We start from the raw sequence: 25430 nt of genomic DNA, 5'->3' as shown, positions 1-25430 counted from the left end.
TCCAGCAAACTGGTTATATGCCTATTAAATTCTTCCACCAGTGTATCTGGGTGATCTGATTCATTAGTTTTAGACATAAGAGAATTCATACATTCCAATAAATTATCAGCTGTAAGAGCCTTGTAGTTTCTACGCATATTTCTACGCAGTGGCTCATGCGTGATCTTTTTAGAATTAGGAAGTAATATTTTGCAGGAAACAAAGGAGTGGTCAGACCAAATACAAGGTGTAGTAGTAGTCCCCGATAGCAACATATTCTGACTTGCCATCCAATCCAAGATGTTGCCCTTAATATGAGTTGGGTCATTATTATGTACTAAGATATCATTTTTCTTCAGGATTTTTCCAATTCCTGAGCTTTTTTATCTGCAATATTTCCCTTCCATAAATTTAAATCTCCTACTAGTATGATGGCGGAGTTTGCAGTTTGTATAACATTAAGTATATTTGTGAGTTCCTCATTAAAGTTTTGTGACACTCCTGGTGGCATATATACTGTTATCAGGTGTATACTAAAGTTAGGGTTGGGAATGAATTTAGTATGTAGGATATCACATCCCTCACAATCAATTTTGGCCTCATACATTTTCAACTCCTTTTTACAGATGACTGCAACGCCACCACCATGGCCCTCTTTACGGTGTTTCCCAAAGAATGTGTAGCCTGGTGGGGTAACCTGTTCTATAGTGGGTCCGTGCACCTCGGATAGCCAGGTTTCCGTAAGACACATAATATCTATGTTATTATCACTGATGTAGTCCCGGACGTCCAAGGAATGTTTGACCAAGGATCTAGTGTTTTAAAGTGTTAAATTCAGCACTGGGACTGGGGTATTCAAGGGGGGGGTATTTTAGTTGACTTGGAAGAGCGGCAGTTAGCCATTTCATGTATGTCATTTATTCTGTGGACTTAAGTAGTGTCATGTACCGTATTGACATTCCCCTTGTCCATATTTAGCTGATCTTTTCCATTTAGTGGGAGTAATTTCAGAAGATCCACGTTACCATTCCGTCTGACTGGGGATATTTCTAACACGGGAGTGATATTCTGAACAGGCTGACTACTTGGCGGCAATGATATATCACCGGTGTACCTTAGGGAAAACGTTGTCTCCACAGCTGTTACTGCTAAGGGCGGTATTGACATCATTCTATCCTCTGCTTCGGTAGTACGGATTAATGACCTGACCTACTAATCACAATGGTAAGTAAAATCACTTGTTATAGCAACCGTTCTGTTGTAGGAATAAAAATTGTTATTCAGCACCAGCAATAGCAGTTCAATACTTTCAAAGACTTGTATAACTTTTCAATGGCGTATGGTGTTAGGCAAGATTGTATGCAGTAACCCTGTGAGAGACGGGACCAGCCTTGTCCTCTTGGAAATAGGTTAACCAACCTTCGGTATAAGTCAGTACTACATAAATTGGTAGAGTGACTGAGCAGCCAGGCATATGTAAAGAGGGGCAATGTGAGCTGTAGGGTTGCAACAGAGTTTCTTTTTTTTTTTTCTTTTTTTTTTTTTTTTAATGTTATTGGTTTCAACTCAAACCTTTAAAATATTACACAACAAAACAAAACAACATTTACATCTTAATAATGCCCCTGATACCTTCTTCCCTTCTGCACCTTCCAATGTTAACAGGGGACCACTCCCCAAAGTGATTTTCCCACTATGCAGTCGCCCCATGTTTACTTTTTGGTCAATGACTATGGATCAGTTTTGTTTATCATCTCCTCGATTACTGCTAAAAATGAGGTCAGGGGCATAATTAGTTTCCGATCCATCCCGTTCCACAGATTCTGCCACCACTCCTCTGCACTCACTGATTGATGGTTTCCATACCACTGACCCAAGTGAATGGACCTTTCATTTTTTTAGAGAGGGGCAGAATAACATAAGATGTTTGAGGGATTCCCGCTCCTTGCAACAGAAGCGGCAGGTAAAGTTTGGGTCGGTAACTCCTGCTCGAAGCCTGATGCGGTCTTTCGTTTTGTATGTATTCAGCCTGAATAACATGAATAGCCTGCATGCTTTTGAGTTTGGGAAGCTATTCATGTATGGTTGCAATACATTGTAGCTTCTCGCTTCCGCGGGGGCATCTTTCATAGCGCTAGCGAGCAGGCGCTCGCTACCTGTGTTGATCCAATCGGGGCGCCATATCTTCACTTTCGCTGCTGTCGGGTTTGAGTGGAGGGTTTGTAGACTGATGTTGTGGATTGTTAGTATATCGTCTCGTTTCACCCATTGAGACAACATGTCTGGGCCGTTGTCTCCCGCATGATGAAAGATCTTGAATTGGAGGATTCCCTCTTCAGCTTTAGATTTCCGGAACAACGCTAATTGGTTCCAGCAAATCCTGGCAGAGTTTCACAGTGACAAGTATCCAAATAACACTTGCACTCAAGGTTTCTTGATTAAACAATTATTTATTAATGTAACAGTCAGTTTAGTAAACCTTCTTTAGAAGGGAGCAAATAGGTAACCCTTAAATATACTTTAAAATAAACACACTCAGTTTCAATAAATCAGTAGATACCCTTTTAGGATGGCACACAGAAACTTCCTACACCCTGAAGTGACTTCAATAACTAGGACAGTGGACACTGATATATCACTGGTACATTTAGAGCAATACTAAGTTTGGTGTCAAAAAGGAAAAGGTTAGGGAAGGAAACAATGGTTAACGAGTTTCTAAAACAGGTAAGCACTTTTGAACCCCCCAATGCAATGTATATTAACCCTTTTCCAGCTACACAAGTAAAGAATGTATGACTTTTTGGAGGGACGGATCAAAACACAAAGGTTAGAAGAGTCTTCAGGGAGCCAGGACAGCCAATGTTACTTGAGCAAAGTCTAGGGGAGCGGAGGCACTTCTTGAAGGTATGTAAAAAATTATTGCACAATGTTAGAGAGTTTTGTAGAAAAAGAAATCACTGTTGGGCCACAAGCTGGGAGGCTTGTGGAGGGCAAAGCTGCAAGCAACTCTGCAAAAGGCAGCAAATGCAAGTCTCAACTGAGAGCAAGCAAGCTACACAGCGTAACCCTTAGTTCACAGTACCTTAGGTCTGAAGAAATTGGCTCCAGATGGCCTCTGTTCCTGTTGTAATATGGCAGATCCCGTTGTTCCTGGGCCTCAGTCGTGGGTACAAGAAGGAGGACATCTGGGGACTCCTGCACTACGATTGGAAGGTTGGCGGCAGCAATGGGCTTTGCAGTTTTAGCTTCTCACGAATAGCACCACTGCGGTCCTTCAACACCTTGTGGACTTTCCTTGCTTCTGGGGTCCAGCACTCTGTTGAAGTGGTTCAGGCTTGGTCAGCCCTGCTTCGAGGGAATCCTTAGGATCTTCCTGGAGCTCGGTTCTGGCTTAAAAATGATGCACTCAATTCTGGTGTTCCTGTCCCTGGCAATCGGTTCCTGCATAAGCAATGGAAGTACAGCCAGCAAAGAGAGGATTTCCAGATGAGTTTTGTCTTGGGGTCGATTGGTCCCACCAACCCATGGGGAGAAGTCATCCTTTGCAGGGCTTCTCTAGTCGAGGCGAATTCGGGGCAATCCAACTGTCCAGGAGTTGCAGCAAGCTTCTCTTCCAAGCTGTTCTTCAGATTCCTTAGTCCAGTGGTCGACTCTGCCTTCCTTGCAAAAGGCCTCGCCTTTTACGCAAGTGTCTCCAGGGACGTCATTTCACCAAAATACCAGGGGTAGCGGAAGTGACATCACATGACCCTTGACCTCTGATGACATCACAAGAAATGATGTCATTTGACCCCAGCCCAAACTGATATTGCGGGAAGCGATGGAACACGACCTTTCACCCCTTGACAAAACAGGAAGTGGTATCACATAGCATTGTTCCTAAGTACACTACAAAAAATATGGTTACGATATCACTACAATGTGATGTACATTTCATACAAGAATGGATCGCCATATCCATCGTTAGGATCAGTGTACATAGACCCATATTACCAAATTACTGGGAATGCAAGCAGACGTCCATGGCCAAATGATAATGATGTGTTATTATATAGCACTTACACGTAACCGCTTTATATAGAAAAAATATACACCCAATACCACCCCAACCTGTGTTGGTACTAGGGGTGTAACGGTAGAACAGTATACGGTAATAGATACTGTGAACAGCTTAATTGAACTAGAATAACCGTCACGTTGTTTATACCGGTATACCGTGTTAGGGCCTGCAGCTATTAAGTGAGCTTTTCAATCCGATTTGGAAAGGATGCAGTAAGCAAGTGCTGCGCATTCTGGATCTTGCACTGTGGGATGTGGCGTTTGGCAGACAAGAGCATAGGAAAAGTGAGGACACATTAGTAAATGCAGCTTCGATGCTGTGACCGCTCTTTCTCTGTGATCAGTAGAGTCGGGTTAAAAATCATCCGATTTGTAGTTTTCCCACCAATTTGAAAGATGGGGAACTACACATCCCAGAATTCAAAAGGGGGATGAACTGGATGCCCTTCTGATGCATGTCCACAAAAAACGTTAGCTCTGTAGACTGTATGAACACTGGGACTTTCAGTGCTTTGTGCTAGTATATAAACTGCCCCCCACGCCCCACTCTCCTCCGTGTAGATTTACACATTGGCACTAGAGTTCTTGCTTTGCTTGATCCTTCACCTGCCTTCTGCATATTGCACTGGACTCAAGCAGGCAGGACAAATTCTACATTCAATTTGAATTATCCAGAGCAATGAGGGTGAGATATTTCTCAGGTCTATCCTCGATTTGTGACACCACCCATGAAAGCCTTCCGCCGTCTCCACTCACATGACAAGGGTCCTAATGCGCTCTGACCTGGGGAAAATGGTAATGATGGGGCTGTGGTGATGTGGTGGTCTAGGCCATATGTGTGCTGACATGTATTTTAACTTTGTCATTTTCAAAAAGTTTTTGTGCCACTATCTTTAAGAAGGTAAATGAACATGTATTGCAAGAATCTAGACAGAAATCAACAGCAACCACTGAACGCTGTACTTTTAGGATTACGTGGTCAGTGGTGACTCCAACATCAGACCTTTAGAAAACACCAAGAAGATGGTAAACAAGCTATAGTGATTTGATCAATATGCAACCTTTTGGTGAGTTGTGGTGGCTATGACATTTTGACAAAAGAAACAATGACATGGGCTTTCAGACCTCACATAAATGACTTTTCTCCCTTTAATGGGATAAAGCGTTATCAAAACAAACTTTTATGACTGATTGCAGCGAGGGGTCATGATACCCATGCCATGTGGTTCCAAAATAATCCAGTTCGAGGCTGATCGTCAAATCGATGACCTGTGACTGAGCAGCAAGCTCATTGCTCAAAATGTGTATTTTAACACTTCCACTGGTTAATCTTTCATTCAAGGCGATCAACGAGTGAACGCCATCAAAGACCAAATCTGCAGCCGCTTTAGATTCCTGGAGGATCAGCTAAAAATGTGCAGATACAAGTTCCAAAATGCTGACAATTTATGACCTTTAAGAAAATATTTGTTAAGATTAGTTAACTCCACCTGCTATACCGCGATAACCATGATATACCGTAATTTAGCAAGAAGGTTATCATGTCGCCATAAAACCAATACTGTGACACCCCTAGTTGGTACTCATTTATCAACCTCGGAAGGATGAAAGGCGGAGTTGAGGTGTTTAAGAACAAACTAAACCAGTGACTCACCCCCTGAAGTGTGCCCTAAATAAACCTTTAAAGAGTCTAGCAATTATTGTATAGAATTCCAGAAAGACACATTATTTGGTGTTCCTATTCTTTCTTATTTAGTGTCAGTGGTGAAAGTGTTAGACTTGTGGCACCCCTGTTTACTTTAAAAAAAAAAATATATATATTTTAAGATGCCTGACCAAGAAAGCCAGCCACTCCAGAAGTAAAGAGCCACATGGTGCTGGCCACAGCCCAGGAGCTTGCACTATACACGCACACAAAAAAAATGATTTTCTTTTTTAGGGGTAGCAAGGGAGACCACAGGGGTAGCAAGGGAGACTTCAGAGGTCGCAGTTGCGACCTCTGGCGACACCTAAATTACATCTGTTAGCGAGAGTTCTCAAAAATGTGCCCTCCACCTTAGAGATCCCCAGCAACTTTGCTGGATTTTGAGGACTTGATTTTTTTTAACCTGGAGAGAGTGTGACCCTTTTTCCCACTCTCTTGTGTATTTTAATGTGAATTTTACCTCTGTGTTTCTTTTGTTTATGGAGTCAGACAAACTCCATAGGCATCATTTTTTCCATTGTGTCACACGGCACCTTCATTGCAGTGACAAAGGGAAGTCTTTCAGATTTCCCAAAGTTTAAATACCTTCTCTGGGATAAACTACTGTTTCCCAGAGCAGTAAAGTGAAATTGACTTTACTTAGCATTGTAACTTTCTAGACCCAGCACACACTATTTTACAAAAGAGTGCTGGAGGGGTTACTTAGTATCCCCTTTGTCTTGCTTCTTATGTAACATATTTTATGTTACCCTTTGCTCACTAAATGGCGGATGGCAGTGGTTTTGTTTTGAACTACCATGGTTTGCATTTACCGCGGCTGTTAGCAGCTCCAGTAAAGCAACCGCGGGAGCCATCTTTTTCAAAATGGCATAGAGCCATCTTTGACAAATTGGTCCCCACTCTTGTTTTTTCGCCATGTCTTTGTGGAAAGGTCCTTCTAGGGATTTTCTCTGCGCGTCAAACCAGGTTTGGTCTCTTTGTTCATTTCGCCTTTGGCGGGCTTCAGGAGTGAAACCTGCCTCTGGCTCGAGAGTGTCTGGGGTAGGCAGGAAGTGAGGGAGGTGCCAGGAAATCCCTGTGCATGGTCTCCTCGGAGACCCAAATGAACACTGTGGGGATTGGCTGGCTGACTGACAAGGACAAGCACCCTGCTGGGTGAGTGACAGCTAAGCTGGAAAGAATGGGAGAGAACTGAATAAAAGGCGAGTCTTTTGGTTTGGAAGGCAGAGTCGACCACTGGACAAAGGAATCGAAGACGAGCTTGAAGAGGATGCCTGCTGCATCTCCTGGACCATTGGTTTGCCCGGTGAAATCCTGCTGCAGTGCCAAAATGCCAAGTTCACATTGACAGAGAAGCCCCTTCAAGGACGACTTTTCCCTTTGAGTTGGTGGGACCAATCAACTCCAAAGTAAGCCACCTGGACATCCATCTCGGAGCTGTTTGAAGTTGCTGCTGGAAACCGTAGAGCCAAGGAGAGGAACCCCAGATTGTGTGCGCTGCTTTTAAGCTGGCCTAAATCTTAAGGAAGATCCTCCGGACTCTCAGGAACCAGGACTGACCAAGCCTGAGCCCCTTCAGCCGAGTGCGGGACCCCAGAAGCAAAGACAGTCCATCTTGACAGCCAGGAATCATGTTGTCATTTGCAGTAGTCGCAAGAAGCTGAAACGCCAAACAGCCACTGAAATAAAAGTTTGCTGGTTGCGAGTTTTGACAGTCCCAGTGCAGTGCATGAGTCCCCCGATGTCCTCCCTCTTGTCCCCACGACTGAGGCCCAGGAACAGTCTGCATCTGCAGAGCTGCACAGGAACAGAAGTCATCAGCTGCATCTTTTCTTCTTTACTAAGTTACTGTAAAACAAGTCTAAGAGAACTTACCTCTTTCTGTGGAAGTGCTTGTAACTTCTGCAACTCACAAGTCTAATCAGCTTGTGGCCCTACAGTTGATTCTTCTTTTTCTCAAAGACTCCTAGCAAATAACCTAGCACCTCCATACCTAATGGATAAAATCACTAGGAGAACACGCACCCGCCCTACGAGATCTGCCAACTCATTTATGCTGGAGATTCCTAGGTTTAAACGCTCGACAGCAGGAGGAACCAGTTTTCCTGTTAAAGCGCCACAATGTTGGAACAAATTACCATCTGACCTTAGACTTGAACAACCTTACCCCAAATTCAGACATAAGATACTCAACTGGCTACATACTAAAAACACCTGAAAAACCACACCTTTTCCATACCTTCTTTGACTTACCTAGACCATTGTTATGTACTTAATGTATCCTGTACCTTGTATCATGTTCTTACTCCAATTACTGCTCTATGTATTGCTACCTTGTACTGTAACTAGGTTTTAAGATTTCCTATTTCTGCTTGTGCCCGTCTACCTAAGGGTTTGGCGCGCATTACCAAATAAATAAACAAACAAACAAACTTGTGCAAAGACTTTTCCATTTACTTACCAGAAGTGCTTCATCCTATCCAAGACTTTTGCCCATTGACTTTAGTTTAGCCTATTGAATTGTAGGACTCTTCTTAGAGAATCTTAAAGTACTTATTTGTGGTCTCTTGTGTTCTAATAACCTTTACCTTTTACCAACTTTTAAGAGTGTTCTGAATGCCAACAGTAAGATATTAATGTCCCCAGCACCCTTGTTATTGAAGTCACCTGTGGGTGGAGGTTGTGTCTGTCGGCCATCCCAAAAGGATCTTGTCTGATTCAGAAACTCAGAGTGTACAGTATTGAAGTGTATTTGTGTGTTACTATTATATTGCTGCATTCTAAAGAAGGGTTTATAACTGACTGATAAATAAATTAATAATGGTTTATGCAAGAGAGTGTAAGAGTATTTGAATACCTGTAACTGTGAATCTTTGTGTAACTCCACTACTGCTCACATTTCCCCTCTTGAGATAAGCCTGGCTGCTCAGCACGCTACCAAAACGGTGTAGTACAAGCTTATACCAAAGGTTGGGTTGCATTGCCTATATCTGTAGTCATAGTTGTTTGTAGTGTTCCCAGAGGGTACTGTATTCAAACTTTGCCTAACAATGTCCCTGAGTCTCTCCCATTCATTCACAGCCTAGCTGTCAATCGCACAGCAGAGTGGCTGTCCTCCAAGACAGCCAGCTGGCCAATCACCTTTGGGTGCATTCCTGTAACCAAGGAGACTAAGCAGAGGGAGTTTTGGGAACTTCCCTGCTTCCTGCCCTGCCAGACACGCTGGAGCCAGAGGCAGGGGCCAGTGAACCCCGCCAAAGACAAACGAACAAAGGGACCAAACCTGGTTTGGCACGCGGAGTAAATCTCAAGAAGGACCCTTCCAACAAGAAATGGTGAAAAAAGAAAACCGGGCCATTTTGACACAATGGGCACCCATGGGGGCCTTACTGCAGCTGCGAGTGCAGCCCACGGTAAAAGCACACAATGGTAGTAAAAAGTAAACCACTGCCACCAGCCATTAATTGTAGAAAGGTTAACATAAAAATGTTACATGAGAAAGTAGACAAAGGGGACACTAAGTAACCCCTCCAGCACCCTATTGTAAGATAGTGTATGCTGGGTCTACAAAGTTGCAAAAGGTAAGTAAAGTCAATTTCACTTTATTGCACTAGTTTAACCAAGAGAAGGTATTTAAACCTTTGGGAAATCTGAAAGACTTCCCTGTGCCACTGCAATGAAGGTGCTGTGCGTCACAATGTAAAACGATGATATGGAGTTTGTCAGACTCCAAAACTGAAAGAAACAGTGTTCAAATCAAAGAAAAATACATGAGCAAGTGGGAAAAAGGTCTCCCTCTCTCCGGGATAAGGGAGTAGTTTCTTACCTGTAACTCAATTTCTCCAGCGTTGACATCTTTCATGGATTCACATGTGTGAATATTTCCCTGTCGTAAGGCTGGGAAACCTCAGTGACTTTAATTTAGCGTTTTCCTATGGAAAACTTCGACACTTTAGTGTCCCATCGACGTTCTTTTTGGGTGCTTTAGGCCATGCCAATAGGACACCTGATATAAATAGCCCGCCCCTTCCCTGCAGGCAAACCTGGGTTCAGGTTTCCTCTACTGGCTGGCGGGCGCATGTGAATCATTGAAAGGTAGCAACGCTGGAGAAATGGAGTTACAGGTAAGAATCTACTCGCTTCTCCAGCATTGGATCTTTCATGGATTCACATGCTGTGAATAGATTACATAGCAGTACAACCAATGTGTGGTGGTGTGTCCTAGGCAAACCAACCAATAGCATAATATCACATACATGAGACAACAAACCCTGCAGAACAGAATAAAATAGAAAACACCCGAAGCTGCGGGGCCTACCTTACTGAAAGAGGCATTGGAAGTCTGCTCGCCCCACCTGCAAATCTTGCACATGTTGCTGCCCCAGACAGTAATGCTTGGTGATGGTATGCAGCACCGCCCAGGAGGCCACCTGGCAAATCTCCACCTGCTGTATCCCAGACCACAGCGCCGCCTACAACGCAGTGGACCGCGTAGAATGAGCCTTCGGAGCACCCCTCAAAGACTTGCCAGCGTTTGTGTGACAAAACGAAAATTGTAGATGAAACCCAACGGGAAAGTCCTTGTTTGGAAATAGACTGCCCCTTGTTGGAAGGCCCAAATGCCACAAACGGCTGTTTTGACTTCCGGAAATCCTGTGTACGATTCAGATAAAATTTGAGAGCCCTCTTCATGGTCCAGAGAATGCAGGCCCTTTTCCGCCAGCTTGGATGCATTAGCAAAGAATGAGGGTAAGGCAATAGAGACAAGTTTGTTAAACACAGACGGCACTTTCGGGATAAAGTGCGGGTTAGTAGCCAGGAGAACCTTGTCCTTCAAAAACCTTAGGTAAGCCGGGTCAATGACCAGTGCCCGCAACTCTAACACCCGCCTGGCCGAGGTAATCGCCACTAGAAAGGCCACCTTACACGAGAGGAACTTCAAAGAAGCCGTTGACATAGGTTCAAATGGAGGCTTCATCAAAGCCAAAAGAACTACATTAAGGTTCCACACTGGTGTAAACCTCTTCACCGTGGGAAATGTCCGAAATAGCCCTTTCACAAAATGTTTCACCAAGCGATCACTAAACAGAGGAGCAGCATGGCGCCTTCTCGTGAACCTAGAAATCGCAGCCAAATGCACTATGGAGGATGACGCCAGGCCCCCTTGACCAAGGTGTAACAAATACGGGAGAACCTGAGCCGGGGAAGACTTCGAAAGGCTTTATCTCAGGGTGACCCTCACACCAGGCACAGAATCTCGCCCATTTATGACCAAACGAGACATTGGTAGAAGGGGCCCTCGCTGTCTCCAAGATCCGGAGACACTCCCTTGAAATCCCTAGATGACCGAACTAGGAGTGGTCAGGAGACACGCCGCCAGGCTGAGAGATGCTGGATCGTGATGCCACACTCAGCTGTCGTCCTGACACAGGAGAACCAGATCCGCTCCTAACCGAAACAGCCCTTCCACCGCCAGATGAAGGAGATCTGAAAACCACGTCTGCCTGGGCCAGAACAGGGCCACCAAAATCACCCTGCACTGGTACTTCCGGATCCACTAGATGGTCCTCTGGATCAGTGGAAACGGGGGAAAAGCATATGCGAAGAGGCCCGTTCACGGGAACGATAACATCCCCCAATGACTACGGATGAGCCCCTCTGCTGGCAAACTCCGGACACTGTTCGTTTTCTATTTTAGCGAACAAGTCTATCGGGGGAGACCCCCCATCGCCGGAAGATTCTTGCCACCTGCTGCACTTTCAGCATCCACTCGTTCAGCTGGCTGGCGTCCCTGCTGAGCGCATCCGCTTGAACATTCAGAACCCCCGGCAGATGGAAAGTGACAATACTGATCCCTTGAGCCAGAGACCAATGACAAACATCCTGATCCTCCTTTCAAAGGACTCTGGAATGTACACCCCCCTGCTTCCTTAAATAGAAAATTGTGGTGGTATTGTCCGTTAACACCCTCACCACTGCTTTTCGGATGCGTGGAAGAAACGACTCCAGGGCCCAGTGAACCGCCCTGAATTTGAGCACATTGATATGCAACAAAGCCTCCTCCGAGACCATAGACCCCTACCAGCGACTCGTCGAGGTGTGCCCCCCACCCTAACTGGGAAGCGTCTGTCACAATCGTGAATTGGAACTCCGGCTCAAGCAGGGGCATAGCACTTACGAGAGCCAGACACTTTGTAAACGTCCTGGGAGATGACTTCAGGCCAAACGGGAGGACCCGAAACTGATACTGATCCTCTCTGACCACAAAACGCAGGAACTTGCAGTGTTTTATCCTCATTGGGATGTGAAAATAGGCATCCTGCAGATCTAACGATTCTAGGAACTCGCCCGGTTGCACCAAGCGGATGACATCCTGAGGGGTGAGCATCTTGAACTTCAGGCGTTGCAGATTCTTATTCAACGCCCGAAGATCTAGAATAGGCCTCCACTTGCCGTTGGGTTTTTTCAAGACAAAGTACCGAGAGTACACCCCCTGGCTGCGCTCCCTGACCGGAACTGGTTCCATCGCCCCTTTCTCTAACATGAGCACCACCTCCTGCCGAAAGATTGGAAGATGCGGCTGCACCACATGCAATGGCAGAATAGGGACCGGAGGATGCCGAAACTCCAACGAATGGCCGAGCCGTACCGTGTGCAGCACCCGGCAATCTGATGGTATCCGTTGCCACTCGTCGACAAGGTTCGGCACCCTTCCCCCCCAGCAGATTGTCCATATGGCAGTCATTGTTGAGCTTTTGACGGCCATACTTTAGCAGCCGAGGTTTGTGAACCTTTCTCTCGCTGAGCTTGAAAGTCCCTGCTCTTCTGAGCCAATTGGACTGATCGCCGATAGCCTTGAGACGAGTAGCTGGGGCGCCCCTAACTTCGATCTCTGGAGGAGGCACCACGAAAAGCTTGAAAGAAGCGAAAAGAGCAAGCACTTTGCAAGGAACCCAAAGACTTTGCCATCTCAGTAGCCGCTTTCATACTTTTCAGGGTCTCATGAAATTTTTTGCCGAACAAGTGTTCACCCTCACAGTGCATATCGATGACCTTATATTGGACTTCTGGTCGAAAATCCGTACACTTCAGCCAGGCCTGCCGTCGGAGCACCTCCCCATTATTAATTTGCTTAAACCCTGACTCTGCCAGGTCCACTGCAATATTGATGCTCTGGTTGGAGGCCTCCTTCCCCTCTCGAACCAACAGCATTGCCTCCTTACGGTGTTGCTCCAGAAGACGTTCAAGAATCGGGGCTAGCCGGTGCCACATCTCCCGATCATATCAGGCCATAATTGCCAAGGAATTTGCAGCCTTCACAGTCGTCGCCCCCCACCGTCAGGACCTTTTTCCCAAAGGTGTCCCGTTTCCTGGCCTCACTGTCTGGAGGCGTAACGCATTTGTGTTGGCTTCTGGCCGGCAGCCGCGAAAACCACAAACTCTGTCACGGGCTGCGACACAAGACATCTAGGGGGAAGATTTCGAAGCCTTGAATTTCTTTTCTAGGCGACCCTTCACCGCAGGCTCAGAAAACAGGTGGCACATTGTGCGCAGGCCCTCCTGCCATACGTGGTCAAGAATGGGAACCGAGAAGACTGCCTTCCGTCGCTTTCCCATATGGTCAAAGAGAAAGCAGTACTTACATTCCTCTTTAGGCACCAGCCCAAACTCCTGACACGTCTTTGCCATTATGGCGTGGAATGGCCCAATATCATCCGGCGGGGATGGCTGCGCCCGTCACAGGGCTGCTCCACCTCAGGGTCCGTGTCCCAGGCACCATCCCTTGTCGGCGATGAAGACACTGTTGACAGGGTGTCACGCTGAGCACTCTCCGGTTCCGACTCAGGATGACTGGACGGCCCAATCCCACAGGCAACGCCAATGGTAACCGTGTTGGAGGTGACTTCCTAGGTGCCTCACCAGACAACCCGTTGCCCACCGGCACCGCCGGTCTCGGAGGCGGAGGCAACCTCGCATCCAGTTGCCCCAACAAAGACTGGAGCATATTTAATCCCTACAAGGACAGCAGGGATTGCCGATTAACCAACGGGCAAAGGGGGGGGGCCCAAGCCCCCACCTCATTCGACGTCGACTGCCTCGCACTCTGCAGACCCAGATCCGACGGCTCAAAAAGCAGCTCCTATTACTCCTCCATCCCAGAGGAAACAGAATACGAAGTCGGATCATGCTGCAAAATGTTCAAAGGAGGCATGAACTCAAAGCCAGCGGACTGCCACAGCCCACCAGTCAACAAGCCTTCCAACTCTATCCGAGTCGACAACATCAGTGGACCACTTTGGGGGCGTGGCTTGGAAGCCATGTGAGAGGACGCGCTCTTGGGAGAGCTCCCGGGGATCCTACATTTATCCTGTGCAATAGTGCATTGGCACTAACTCCCGCGGGCCAGAAACGAGAGTACCTGTCCATGAATATGAGCTGCACAACTATGGAAGAGCTGAAACCTCCACAAGCCCGGCAACGGTAGATAAATGCCATCGAAGTTCCTGGAGTCGCGGACCGGACGGAGTGAAAATGGCGGCCACACCGGACAATGGAGGGGACATAAACGCGCTGAAAGGAACACCCTTGCGGTGATCGGCGGCGACGTGGGCGGTGCAGGCCGTGAAGATACAGATAAGCCTTTGGGAGAGCGTCAGCGCGTCTCTGTGGGCACCGATGACCTAACGCGGGCCTGGGAAACGGTCGGCGACGGTCGGCGGTCGGCACTAGGACCCGCCTGAGCTGACTGGTGCAACGGACTACGTGCTTTGGCCCTGACCTTTGAGGGATACTCGGATAGTGGCTGATCCTACGACGGGGTCGCGTGTACGGGCCCACGGCTTACAGCGGCTGTGGAATGGCGAACAAGGCCGTCAGACAGAGAGCAAAACAGCCCACATTGGACGAGTTTACCAAGACACCGACGGGCCCAGAGAGTGCTCGGACCAAGGAGAAACCACCCATGGCCGCGGCTAGCCCAAATCAGGATGTGCTGGCTGCTCTTGCTGAACTGAAGGCGGACTTGAAAAGCGCTTGGGAGGCCAAGCTTGAAATGGTGGTGGCGGACCTGAAAACTGCGCTCGACCTCAAAGTCGGAGAAGTTCGGGAGGAGGTGAACCTACTTCGACAGGATGTGAAGGCCCTTTCGGAGCGCACAGAGAGTCTAGAAAAGGAGGGCAGCGCCAATACGGCAGATTGCGCCTCACACAAGGCCGATCTGCATATTTTGGAACAGAAAGTACGCAACTTGGAGAACAGGGCCGAAGAAGCGGAGGGGCGCGCCCGAAGGAACAATATCCGTGTTGTGGGCATCCCGGAAGGATTGGAGGGTCATAACCCCACAGACTTCATTGAAAATATGTTGCTCCAAGAGATCACCGGGGGTGCGCTGTCGCAGGGTTTTGCGGTGGAGCGAGCACATAGAGCATTGGCTAGGAGGCCTCCACCGGGCGGTCCGCCCAGGCCAATCATAGCCAAAATCCTTAACTACCGTGACCGGGAAAGGATCTTAGAGCATTTTCGTAAAGGAGGAACCATCAAAAGGGGGGAGGCCACTATAACGGCCTACCCAGACTATACCATGATGGTGCAGAGGAGTCGGATGAACTTCGGGGCGGTCAAGAGAAGATTGAGAGAGGCAGGGAAGAAATATATGCTCCTCTACCCGGCCAAATTAAAGGTGATCCACAATAATAGATCCCTGTTTTTTGAGTCACCGGAGGAAGCCATGGGTTGGCTGGACATGCAGGGCAGCCCCCAGGAGTCGGAGGTCCGGGCGGATGAAGGTGGCAATGAGAGATAAGTGCTCTACGACGAGAGAGGGTGTTGCCGGAGACTATGGGACTTGATTATAGTTATTCCTATGGCCTGGGGAGGTCGGGCCTGGAACTGGATGTTAAATGCACTGTTTGCACTGTAATTGTTGTCATACATGGGAGCCTTTCGGGGCTGGTCCATTCACCCCCGTTTAGTATTTCTTAGTTAAGTGGCCGCTAGGGCGACTTTACCCTACTGGGCTCTGTGTGTAACAGCCGGAACTAGATGTGGGGGGGCCTGAGTTCCCGGGATGGAGCTGGGCAACAGTTGGGGAGGGAGTTGGGGGGGAGGGGATGGGCAGGGGGAAGGGGGGGTGTGGGGGCAGTTGGGGTGTACATAGTGTTGGGAGGTTTGAATGGGATCGCGAGCCCTGAGGGAAGATTTTGGATGAGACTTCTGGATAGCATGAACGAACAGGGATGGTCGGGGGGGAGAGTGCAAGATATCAGTACATCATGGGGGAGCTTAAATTGTTAACATGGAACGTCAGGGGCCTCAATAGCTACCTTAAACGGAACAAAGTTATGTTGTACTTGAGGCGACAAAAGATAGACGTCGCATTACTGCAAGAGACGCATTTGACCCGAGACAAATTAGAGCTGGTGAAGAAAAAGTGGGGGGGAACGGTGGTAGGATCCGCGTACTCAGCTTATGCTAGAGGCGTGCTGATCTGGGTGGCGCCACATGTCCCGTTTCAACTGCAGCAGGAACGTGTGGATACTGAGGGTCGTCTGGCTATGGTGAGAGGAGTAGTCGAGAACAGAGAGATGTGTGTAGTGAACACGTATGCCCCGAACCAGGGCACGGCAGAGTACTTCCGGACCATGAGTGCCAACTTGAGTTGGTGTGTGGGGAGTGTGGTGTTCTGGGGAGGGGATTTTAACTGTGTGTTGGACCCGGGGATGGATAGATCCGACGATAAGGTGATTAGGCCCGCCCCGGCAGCCCGGGTGCTGCGGACACTGCTGCGGGACTTTGAGCTCGATGACGTGTGGAGGACTAAGCACCCCACTGAGAGACAGTACTCGCATTACTCGGCCCCGCAGCGGTTGCACACTAGGCTAGACTATATTTTTGCCACGTCGGACGTCTTGGGGGATGTGTCTAGTGCGGAATATAGAGCGAGGGTCCTCTCGGACCACTCGCCTATGGTGGTGGGATGGCAATATGGCCGCCCCAGAGCGCGGATCCCGACGTGGCGCCTGCGCGCAGAGGCGCTTAAAGACCAGGCCTTTAGGGAAGACATGCGGGAGGAAATAGTTAGCTATTTCGATACCAACACTGGCAGCGTTGACTCGGCGGGAACTCTGTGGGAGGCCTTTAAGGTTGTGGTACGCGGGGTGGCGATTGCTAAATCGAAAGGTTTGCAGAATGGGGCCCTGGTCGATTTACAGAAGGCGGAGAGAGAGCTGGAAAAGGTGCTGAAGAGCGAGCATATAGATGACGAACTGGTGCTTAAACTGCAGCAGCAGTGTACAGAACATTGGGGGAGGCTCTGTAATCTAAATTACAAAAAGTATATTGAAAGGCAACATGCGGGAGGAGATAAAACGGGTCGTCTTTTGGCATGGTTATATAAAAGAGAAACCCCGAGGCCCCCGATTAGGACAATAATTAGAGAGGATGGGGAGCAGATAGATACCCAGGAGGGTGTCAATGAGGAATTCGTAAATTACTACAAAGCATTGTACGGGGATCCGGGTGGCGGCGACCGGGAGGAAATGTTGGAGACCCTGCAAGATATCGGGCTGCCCAGGTTGAGCACGGAGGAGAGAGAGGAACTAGATGCCCCAATAACACTAGAGGAGTTGGAGGCGGTCGTCCGGCAGCTACCCACTAGCAAGACCCCAGGAACGGACGGCCTGCCCAGTGAATTTTATAAAACTTTTGGAGCGGAAGTACTCCCCCCGATGCTTGATATGCTTAATGAGGCGTTCGAGAAGGGGAGGTTGCCGGAATCGCTCAGGGAAGCGACTATTATACCGCTCCCTAAGCCTAATAAACCCGGGCATAGTTGTGGGTCGTACAGACCAATATCTATGCTGAATCAGGACAGCAAAATACTAACGGCTGTCCTGGCCAACAGACTGCGAAGGGTGATAGGCAAACTGGTACACCCAGACCAAACGGGATATGTCCCGGGGAGAAACATTGCCCAAAACCATAGACGACTCCACCGGGTGATTGAAATGGGATCTGACAGTGATGGGGAAATGGTGATAGTGTCGTTGGACGCTGTTAAAGCCTTCGACTCGGTTAATTGGAAGTGGCTGCTGGCGGCCTTGAGAGAATACGGACTGGGACCAGGATATATTAGATGGGCGGAGCTGCTGTACAGCGCTCCGCTGGCTAGAGTGCGGACGGGCATGATTATATCCGAGAGATGGCAGCTTAGTAGAGGCACTAGACAGGGGTGTCCTTGGTCCCCGATGTTGTACATCCTGGCCCTGGAGCCTCTGGCACTGTACTTGCGGCAGCAGTATGATAGCGTGGGCATTGAGGTGGGGGGAGAAAACCAGCTGATATCCCTGTATGCGGACGACTTGTTATTGTACCTGAGTCATCCGGAGGAGAATTTACAATATATCCTGGACGTGATGGGGAGATATGCGAGGTTGTCGGGCATAGCGGTCAACCCCCAGAAATCGTACATCTTCCCGCTGGGCTGTTATAGGGGTGTTCCCACGGAGCGGTTGCCGGTGCTCCAGGTGCCCTGGTCAGTCAATACATTCCGTTACCTGGGAATAGATATCTACCACACGGTTGAGGAAGAATACAAGCATAATACAGAGATGGCTGTTGAGAAGATACGCACATGTATGAGCTTTTGGCAGAGGTTGCCCCTAGCGATGATGGGGCGTGGGGCGATGATCAAGATGGTAGTTCTGCCTAGGCTGCTACATTACTTTAGCAACATCCCATACATGATCCCTAGGGGTTTTTTCGCTAAAATAAATGGGGTTTGCAGAGAGTTTCTGTGGCATGGTACTCGTAATAGAGTAGCGCTCTGGAAGTTACAGAACTTTCATGAAAAAGGGGGAGTCAAACTCCCAAACTTTGAGGCGTATTACATAGCGAGCCAACTACAGTTTGTGTCTAAATGGCTGTCCGACGAAGAGACCCCAGAACTCAGACTATTCGGGCAAGATTGTGCCCCATTTTTCTTGAAGGAGGTCATTTGGTTGCCCGAGGCTGTCACGAGAAGGTACCCGGCGATGGTGAAGCTGGGGTGGAAGGTGTGGAGACGGGCATGTACAATGATGGGTGACCCACTTCCGTGTTCTCCGCAAATTCCACTGGTTGCCCTGGCGGGGGTGGATGGACAGCTGAGGGAGATTATTAGGACTTACTGGGAATCGGTGGGGTTGGTGACATTGGGCGATGTGTGGCAGGAGGGTGCTATTAAGGGGTTTGTGGAACTTAGCGAGGAGATTGGATTGCACGAAGGCCAATATGTTACATACCACAGATTGGGGAAGAAAATTCGGGAACTGTGGCCTGAGAATATCATGGCAGATGAATCGGAGGTTACGATGGCGGGGATATATGATACAACGGAAGGAGGACATGAAATTTCTAGGCTGTATGAGATGGTGATGTTGAAAGTTGGGAAGGAACTGACATGCTTACGATTGGAATGGGAGAGTGAGGTGGGGATCGAAATGGGAGATGGGATGTGGGAACGGGCTTTGGGGTACCACAGGAAAGTGTCTCGAAATGCCAGACTGCAGCAAATACAACTGTACATCACGCATAGAGCGTACATGACCCCTCTGAGGATATCCAAATTTCGGAATGCAGGCAGACAGGCGTGCCCCAAATGCGGCGAGGAAAATGCGGACATGACGCATATGTTTTGGGCGTGCCCAGTGATTGAGGGGTTCTGGAGGGAGGCGGCGCGCAAGCTGAGAGAGAGAGGGGTCACGTTTGCCATAGACACCGCCTGGGCATGCCTTCTGGGTGGGTTTCCCAGACCTCGGCAGCAGAAACATGTAAGCAAACTGAAAGACTTAGCGTATGTGCTGGCCAAACGACGAATAGCCATGGGCTGGAAAAAATGTAGCAAGCCACGGGTTGAGGTGTGGTGGAATGACCTACAGAAATGGGCGGAGGCTGAGACAGCGGTGTGGCAAGAGGCGAGTTGTATGTCTTGGGAGGAGGAACTGGGCTCTTTGATGGCATGGAAGACATTGATATCCTGCATATTCGGGACAGGGGTTTTGGGAGATCCAGATGATGACGATGCTCGCTCATGTGCTACAGAAGCGGAACAAGACATGGAAAATGGCTCGCGAGGGGGGAGGGATCAGGGGAGTAGTGCGCACTAATGGTTAAATGTTTATTGGAATAATGTTTATTGCACTGCTGTTTGGTTTGTATTGTTGTTTGTGGTGAAAAATCAATAAAAATCTATTTTAAAAAAAAAAAAAAATCAGTGGACCACTTTCTGTCAAAGTCGTGGATGGCGCCGAGGACCCAACCGTCGACGACGGAACCGTACCCTGTACCACTACCGTTGACTAAGGAATATCCGTCAACGATCTCGTCGTCGGCACCACGGCCTCCACGTCCTTAGCCTTCACTGGAGACCCAGGCTTTTTGGAAGACAAACCGGAACAGTGCTTCGAAGATTCCCAGCTGGACGAAGACTTGTGTTGATCTCTGGACAACGAGTGCTTCGAGGAAGACTCCTTCGGCTTCGCCTGCCCTTTTGCCGACACCGGTGACTTCTCGGGCCTACCACCAGACCCCTTGGACTTGTCAGGCCGATACGACTTGGAAAACGAGGCACCACTCGTACCCTTCAAATGATGCAACCTAGACATCGATGACTTGCTGCCTCTCCCCACCTCCGACACAGGCAACTCCGCCCGTGGCTTTTTGGCAGGGGGTCCCGCCTACGCCGCTCAGAGGCCTTGTCCGCTCTCCCTGAAGACTGGCTGCCCCCGGCCGAACCAACCTCCAAAGCCGCGTAAGTGCCCTCGTTTAGCCAGCATATGAGCCATCGATTACAGTCTTTCAAAGTCTTCTGCCAAAACCCCTGGCATATCTTGCAGGCATCTGCCGAGTGATGGGGGTAAAGCCAGTAGAGACAGTCCGCATGGCCATCTCCTTCGAATACCTTCTTAAGGTCGCAGGTAGCACAAGGCCTAAAGAGAGATTTTGTCTGGCCCATAGATGACATACTGGTCCACTAATACAAAAAGCACGTGCAAACACAAAGAAACACGAGGTGATCCCAACAGTTTGGAGACGGTTGAAATCTGAAGGGAAGCCGCAGGGGCAGGCTTGTTTATATCAGATGTCCTATTGGCGTGGCCTAAAGCACCCAAAGGAATGTCAATAGGACACTAAAGTGTCTAAGTTTTCCATAGGAAAACGCTAAGTTAAAGTTACCAAGGTTTCCCAGTCCGACGACAGGGAAATATTCACAGCATGTTAATCCATGAAAGATCCAATGCTGGAGAAAAATGTAAAGTCCTTAAGTCCAGCAAAAGAGCTGGGGGTCTCTAAATTAGAAGGAAATTAGCACATTTCTGAGAATTCTACCTAACATATGGCTTCAGTAGTCCATCCCTATCTAGTTATGAGTTCTTCAGAGTCAGATCGCAGGGACAACAGGTAAGGCACAGCAGCAGAAAAGGCAAACTTCCAAAGGATTCCTTGATTAAAATTTAGTATGAGACTTTTGATGGTCGAAAAGGTTTCAGGGACCTTGGGAAAGGCTCCCTAAAGGCTCACAAGCATTAGTGCTGGGCGAGCTATATGGGTGAATACCCAAACACCGGAATCAGCACTCCAGCAACACAGGAGCAACAAAATGGCTTGAGGTAAGCACTACCCAGAGTCCCACAGTAGCTGAGGAGAGTTGATGAAGATGCAGCTGGATTCATTTGCGGTGCAGCAGCGGTGCACCCGGTCTCCTGTTCCTTGGTCGTGGTGACGAAAGGAGGGACTCTGGAAGGGATAAAAGTCTCAGCGAAGGGTTCTTTGTGCTCCAACATCAGTCTTCAGTTTTGGCGCCTTTTTCACAGGCTCCAAGGATGAACGCTTATCATCCGGTCAATCCCCCTCGACTCCTCTGTCCTGCACTCTGGTGAGGGGACTTTGAGGAGGGAACTCTTGTTTCTGGAGGTCCCGATGGAGCTCACCAAAGTTCTGGCAGGATTTGTTAATGGGAAGATGATGCACTGCAATTGGATCGGCGGTCCGCTGGTATTAGCTGTTTGGAGCCCAGGAAGGTCAAAGCACATTGGGAGATGGCTCGTTCTTCACGTTGTCTTACGGCTAGTTGGTCCCACCAATCAAAGGGAAGGAGTCGTCCTCTTTGGAGCTCCTGTGTCGATTCAAAAATGCGGTCAAGAGAGCAGTGGTCACTTTACGGTTGCTGTAAGGGGCTACAGGCGTCTCTGATCGTCTTCATCGGATCTTCTGTTCCAGTGGCTTGACTTCCCTTCTGCCTCAGGAACCTCAACTTTTACTAGGATTTCCCACTCGTTCCTCTGCAAACTCTCCCTACAGTTTACAGAAAGAAGCGAGTGGCTGTCCAATCAGGACAGCCAGCACCCACCCCCAGAGGGACCTGGTTCTTTTCAGGTACACCAGAAGACAAAGGGTAGCAGAGTTTTGGGATACTCCCATGCTTCCTTGTCCTCGCAGACACACCGAAGCCTTGGTGGGCTACACAAAACTCAAATCAGGACCTCCCCCCTCCCAGGATGGTAGAGAAGGACCAAGAAGAAATAACCACACAGAAAATGGAGAAAGAAAAGGAAGCAGCCACCATATTGGAGCAAAGGTGACCCCTTCTGTGCATAGCCGCAACTGTGAACACAGCCTGCGAGTAAAATAAAGCACAAAAGTCGGTAGAACACATCCACTGCCCCCAGCCACAACTATGGGGTTTTTACTGTAACAGACAAGTCACAGGAGCAGAGAGAAAGGGGATACTAGGTAACCCCTCAGCACTCAAAGGTCCAAACCTGAAGGATTGAAATTTGCTATCCAGCTTGCTGAGCGAGACGGAACTGCCTATAATCATAAATTTCCATTTTGCTTTTATTTAGATCTAAATTGTTATTAAGCATCCAGGTTTCAATTATGTTAAATACTCTGTTTAACTCTGCTTCATCTCATGAATGGCATCCTGAAAGCAGTACGACACATTGCGTGTCATCCGCGTAATTCGAGAATATAATCCCCTCTGCTTCTAAATTAGCAAAGAACGGTACCATAAACTGATTATATATACTAGGGGAAGTACTAGCTCCCTGTGGGACCCCAAAAAGAACCGGAATTGGAGAAGCTTCTGCTATGTCTGAGCGGACTCTGCTATGTCTGTTCTCCAAGAAAGACATTGTCCATGAGATCACCAAAGGTGAAAAATTAGCTATCTCAGACATTCTGGATTTCAATATACGGTGGTCAACCAAGCCGAATGCCGCAGATTGGTCAAGCGATACTAAAAGGGAAAGAGAACCTTTATCCGAGCGATCTAAGAGTTTTGACTTAAGATCGAGAAGTGAGGTCTCTGTTCGAAAGCTCCGCCTGAAACCGGATTGGTGTGTATTCAAAATAGGATATTTATTAAGAGGTTCCGAGATCTGTATATACGCCACCTTATCCAGAATTTTTTGTAAAAAAGGTGTGTTAGAGATGGGACGATGGGTCAGGGGGTTATCCCGATCCATTACCCAGGGCTAACTCGGTAATATTGTCCGATGACTTCTTTTGAATTTTAATTGTATGAGGGAAGGGGGTTCTTCTAACATGAATTACTTCTACCAGAAGCTCATGGCCCAGAGCCAAAACACTGTCCGGGGCATTATCTCAGAATATAAAATTCACTTACGGTTAATGTGCAGGGCTGTGGAGAAATGTCTTATCACTTGAATAATTTTGGAACAGGAATTTAGGGAAGGGCATGCTTTTGCAGGAGAGAGATTTTCACCATAATGGAATACACTTAACAGTCAGCTGGCTGTGTAGAAACCAATCACCATTTTTAAACCTTCATGCCAATAAAGGACTTCTAAAATCAAAATAGTCAAGACTAAAAGTGGGCAAGCCGTGCACCTAGGGTGTGTAGTGTCCGCCCTCCCAGTGGCCTCGGTCTCCTGGCATGGAGGGGCCGGCACAGGGGTAGATGTGTCTGCTTTCGCAATGGTGATCTCCTGGGCCTCCGAAGCATCTTCACCACAGTGTGGGCAGAACAGCATGCCGTTCAGATGGGAAACACAGGCCTTATGGAAGCGGTGGGTGATCCGGAAGTCCGGGTGGCACTCGAGAAAGGTTCCCTAGCATAGGGCAAGGTAGAGAGAAAAAGAAAAAAAACACAAGAGAAATCACAACAGCACTTTTCAAAAACAGCAGAAAACATGCATCACTGCTAGCAGCCCAACACAACTCCACCCTCACAATTGTGCATGCAAATTGTGCATAATGATGAGATAAGAGGCACCAGAGACACACTGGCAATGACTTGGGTGGATCATCACTCATTTTCTACATTTTGAGATAAGCAGTAGAACTGCTGGAGTGTAGAGCTAGACACCACATAGAATAGCACACACTTGCAAACTTTCAAAAAGAAATGCAGATGATGTTTGGCTGCCCTTTTCAGTATAAAAAAAAGAAACACAACAGAAATCCTTACTTTTTGCCAACTTTGGTTGCCCCAGAGTTGCTTTGCTAGCTTTCTGGCCCGGTGAACTTATTTTTGCCAACAATGAGGCTCTTTCGAAACCCCACCAGATGTATTTGAACTCTGCAAGGGTGGTCTTGAATGAGACAGTCAGTCAGACTGCCCCTTGCAAGTAAGCCTTGGATACTGGACCGCCAGTCCACCAATGGATGAAGTTGCTGATGGTTTAACTGAAGGCTATTACTGAAACCAGCAGTTGCATAACTGTTAGCCATGCCCAGCGTTTGCAGTACCTGGTAGAAGGATTTTCCTAGACCCTCTCTCTGTTCAGGAAGATCAATTGTGAGAAACCTGAGAGTATTCTCCCGAGTAGACCATGAGAATCCCTTATTCAGGTGGCCAGAGAAGGGCTGGCCCTCTCAGATCCCAACCCTGGGGGTGGACGAGCGAGGGAGGATCGCCTGGGTAGAGGAGTCTGGGGTTGTGCTCAGAGAAATGCCCCAGGTGAGACGCAGTATTATACCAGCGAGGACGAGATCCCCGAGGCCTTTGTAGGTTGTAATACATCTGTCTCCCTTCCTGTCAATAAATCTCTCTTGCCCAGATCCAACACCTCTTTATATGACAAATCCCCTAGGAACCGAAACCCTGTTGCACTTGGAAACTATCTATCGCAGAATCCGTTTTACCCTGTGTCCTACTCGATTACTCCCAGTCGTTCTCCACATCCCTCTGATTATTATTTCCTGAACACCCAATCTGCTTTGACAAAACATCACTGTCCCCCCTATTCATTTCACAAACCCTACCAAACTCACCCTTCCGAATTCACCTACCCTGCTAGGACGAAGAATATAATTCCTTGCAACACCTTTTTCCCATCCTGCCCAGTAGGATACTTTTTTTTTTTTTAAATATATTTTATTTTATAACAACCACACAGTGCAACAGAACATAAATAGAACACATCAAGCCACAACAAAGGCCAAACAACAGATATGAAAAAGAAAAGAAAGAAAAAACAGAACAGAATTAACTTAACAATCCCCTTCCCTCCCCCCTATGAGCCTGTAGGGTGTCCACCATCATTGTCCGTTCCGTGTGGTGGGGTTCCGTCGCTCTCAGATCCAGCCGAGGTCGACCCCGTACTAAACAGTTCAGCCAATAGCACCTTCCATGCCGTGAGGGAGCTCACCTCTTCCTCCCCTCCCGCCCTGCTGGCCTCCC

General features: G+C 48.1%; 1 protein-coding gene across 1 annotated transcript in view; it reads right to left on the bottom strand.

The window, feature by feature from the left end:
• EHMT2 (euchromatic histone lysine methyltransferase 2) overlaps positions 1-25430 on the bottom strand; it is a 346377-nt gene that overhangs the window by 175269 nt on the left and 145678 nt on the right. Inside the window, exon 13 of the mRNA XM_069635011.1 lies at positions 23636-23856. Within this exon, the coding sequence (XP_069491112.1) occupies positions 23636-23856 (221 nt within the window). The remainder of the gene's footprint in view (positions 1-23635; positions 23857-25430) is intronic.

Source organism: Ambystoma mexicanum, chromosome 13, assembly GCF_040938575.1.
Source record: "Ambystoma mexicanum isolate Mex_15411 chromosome 13, UKY_AmexF1_1, whole genome shotgun sequence".
Lineage (NCBI taxonomy): Eukaryota > Metazoa > Chordata > Amphibia > Caudata > Ambystomatidae > Ambystoma > Ambystoma mexicanum.
This window is presented reverse-complemented; position numbering and strand designations above follow the sequence as displayed.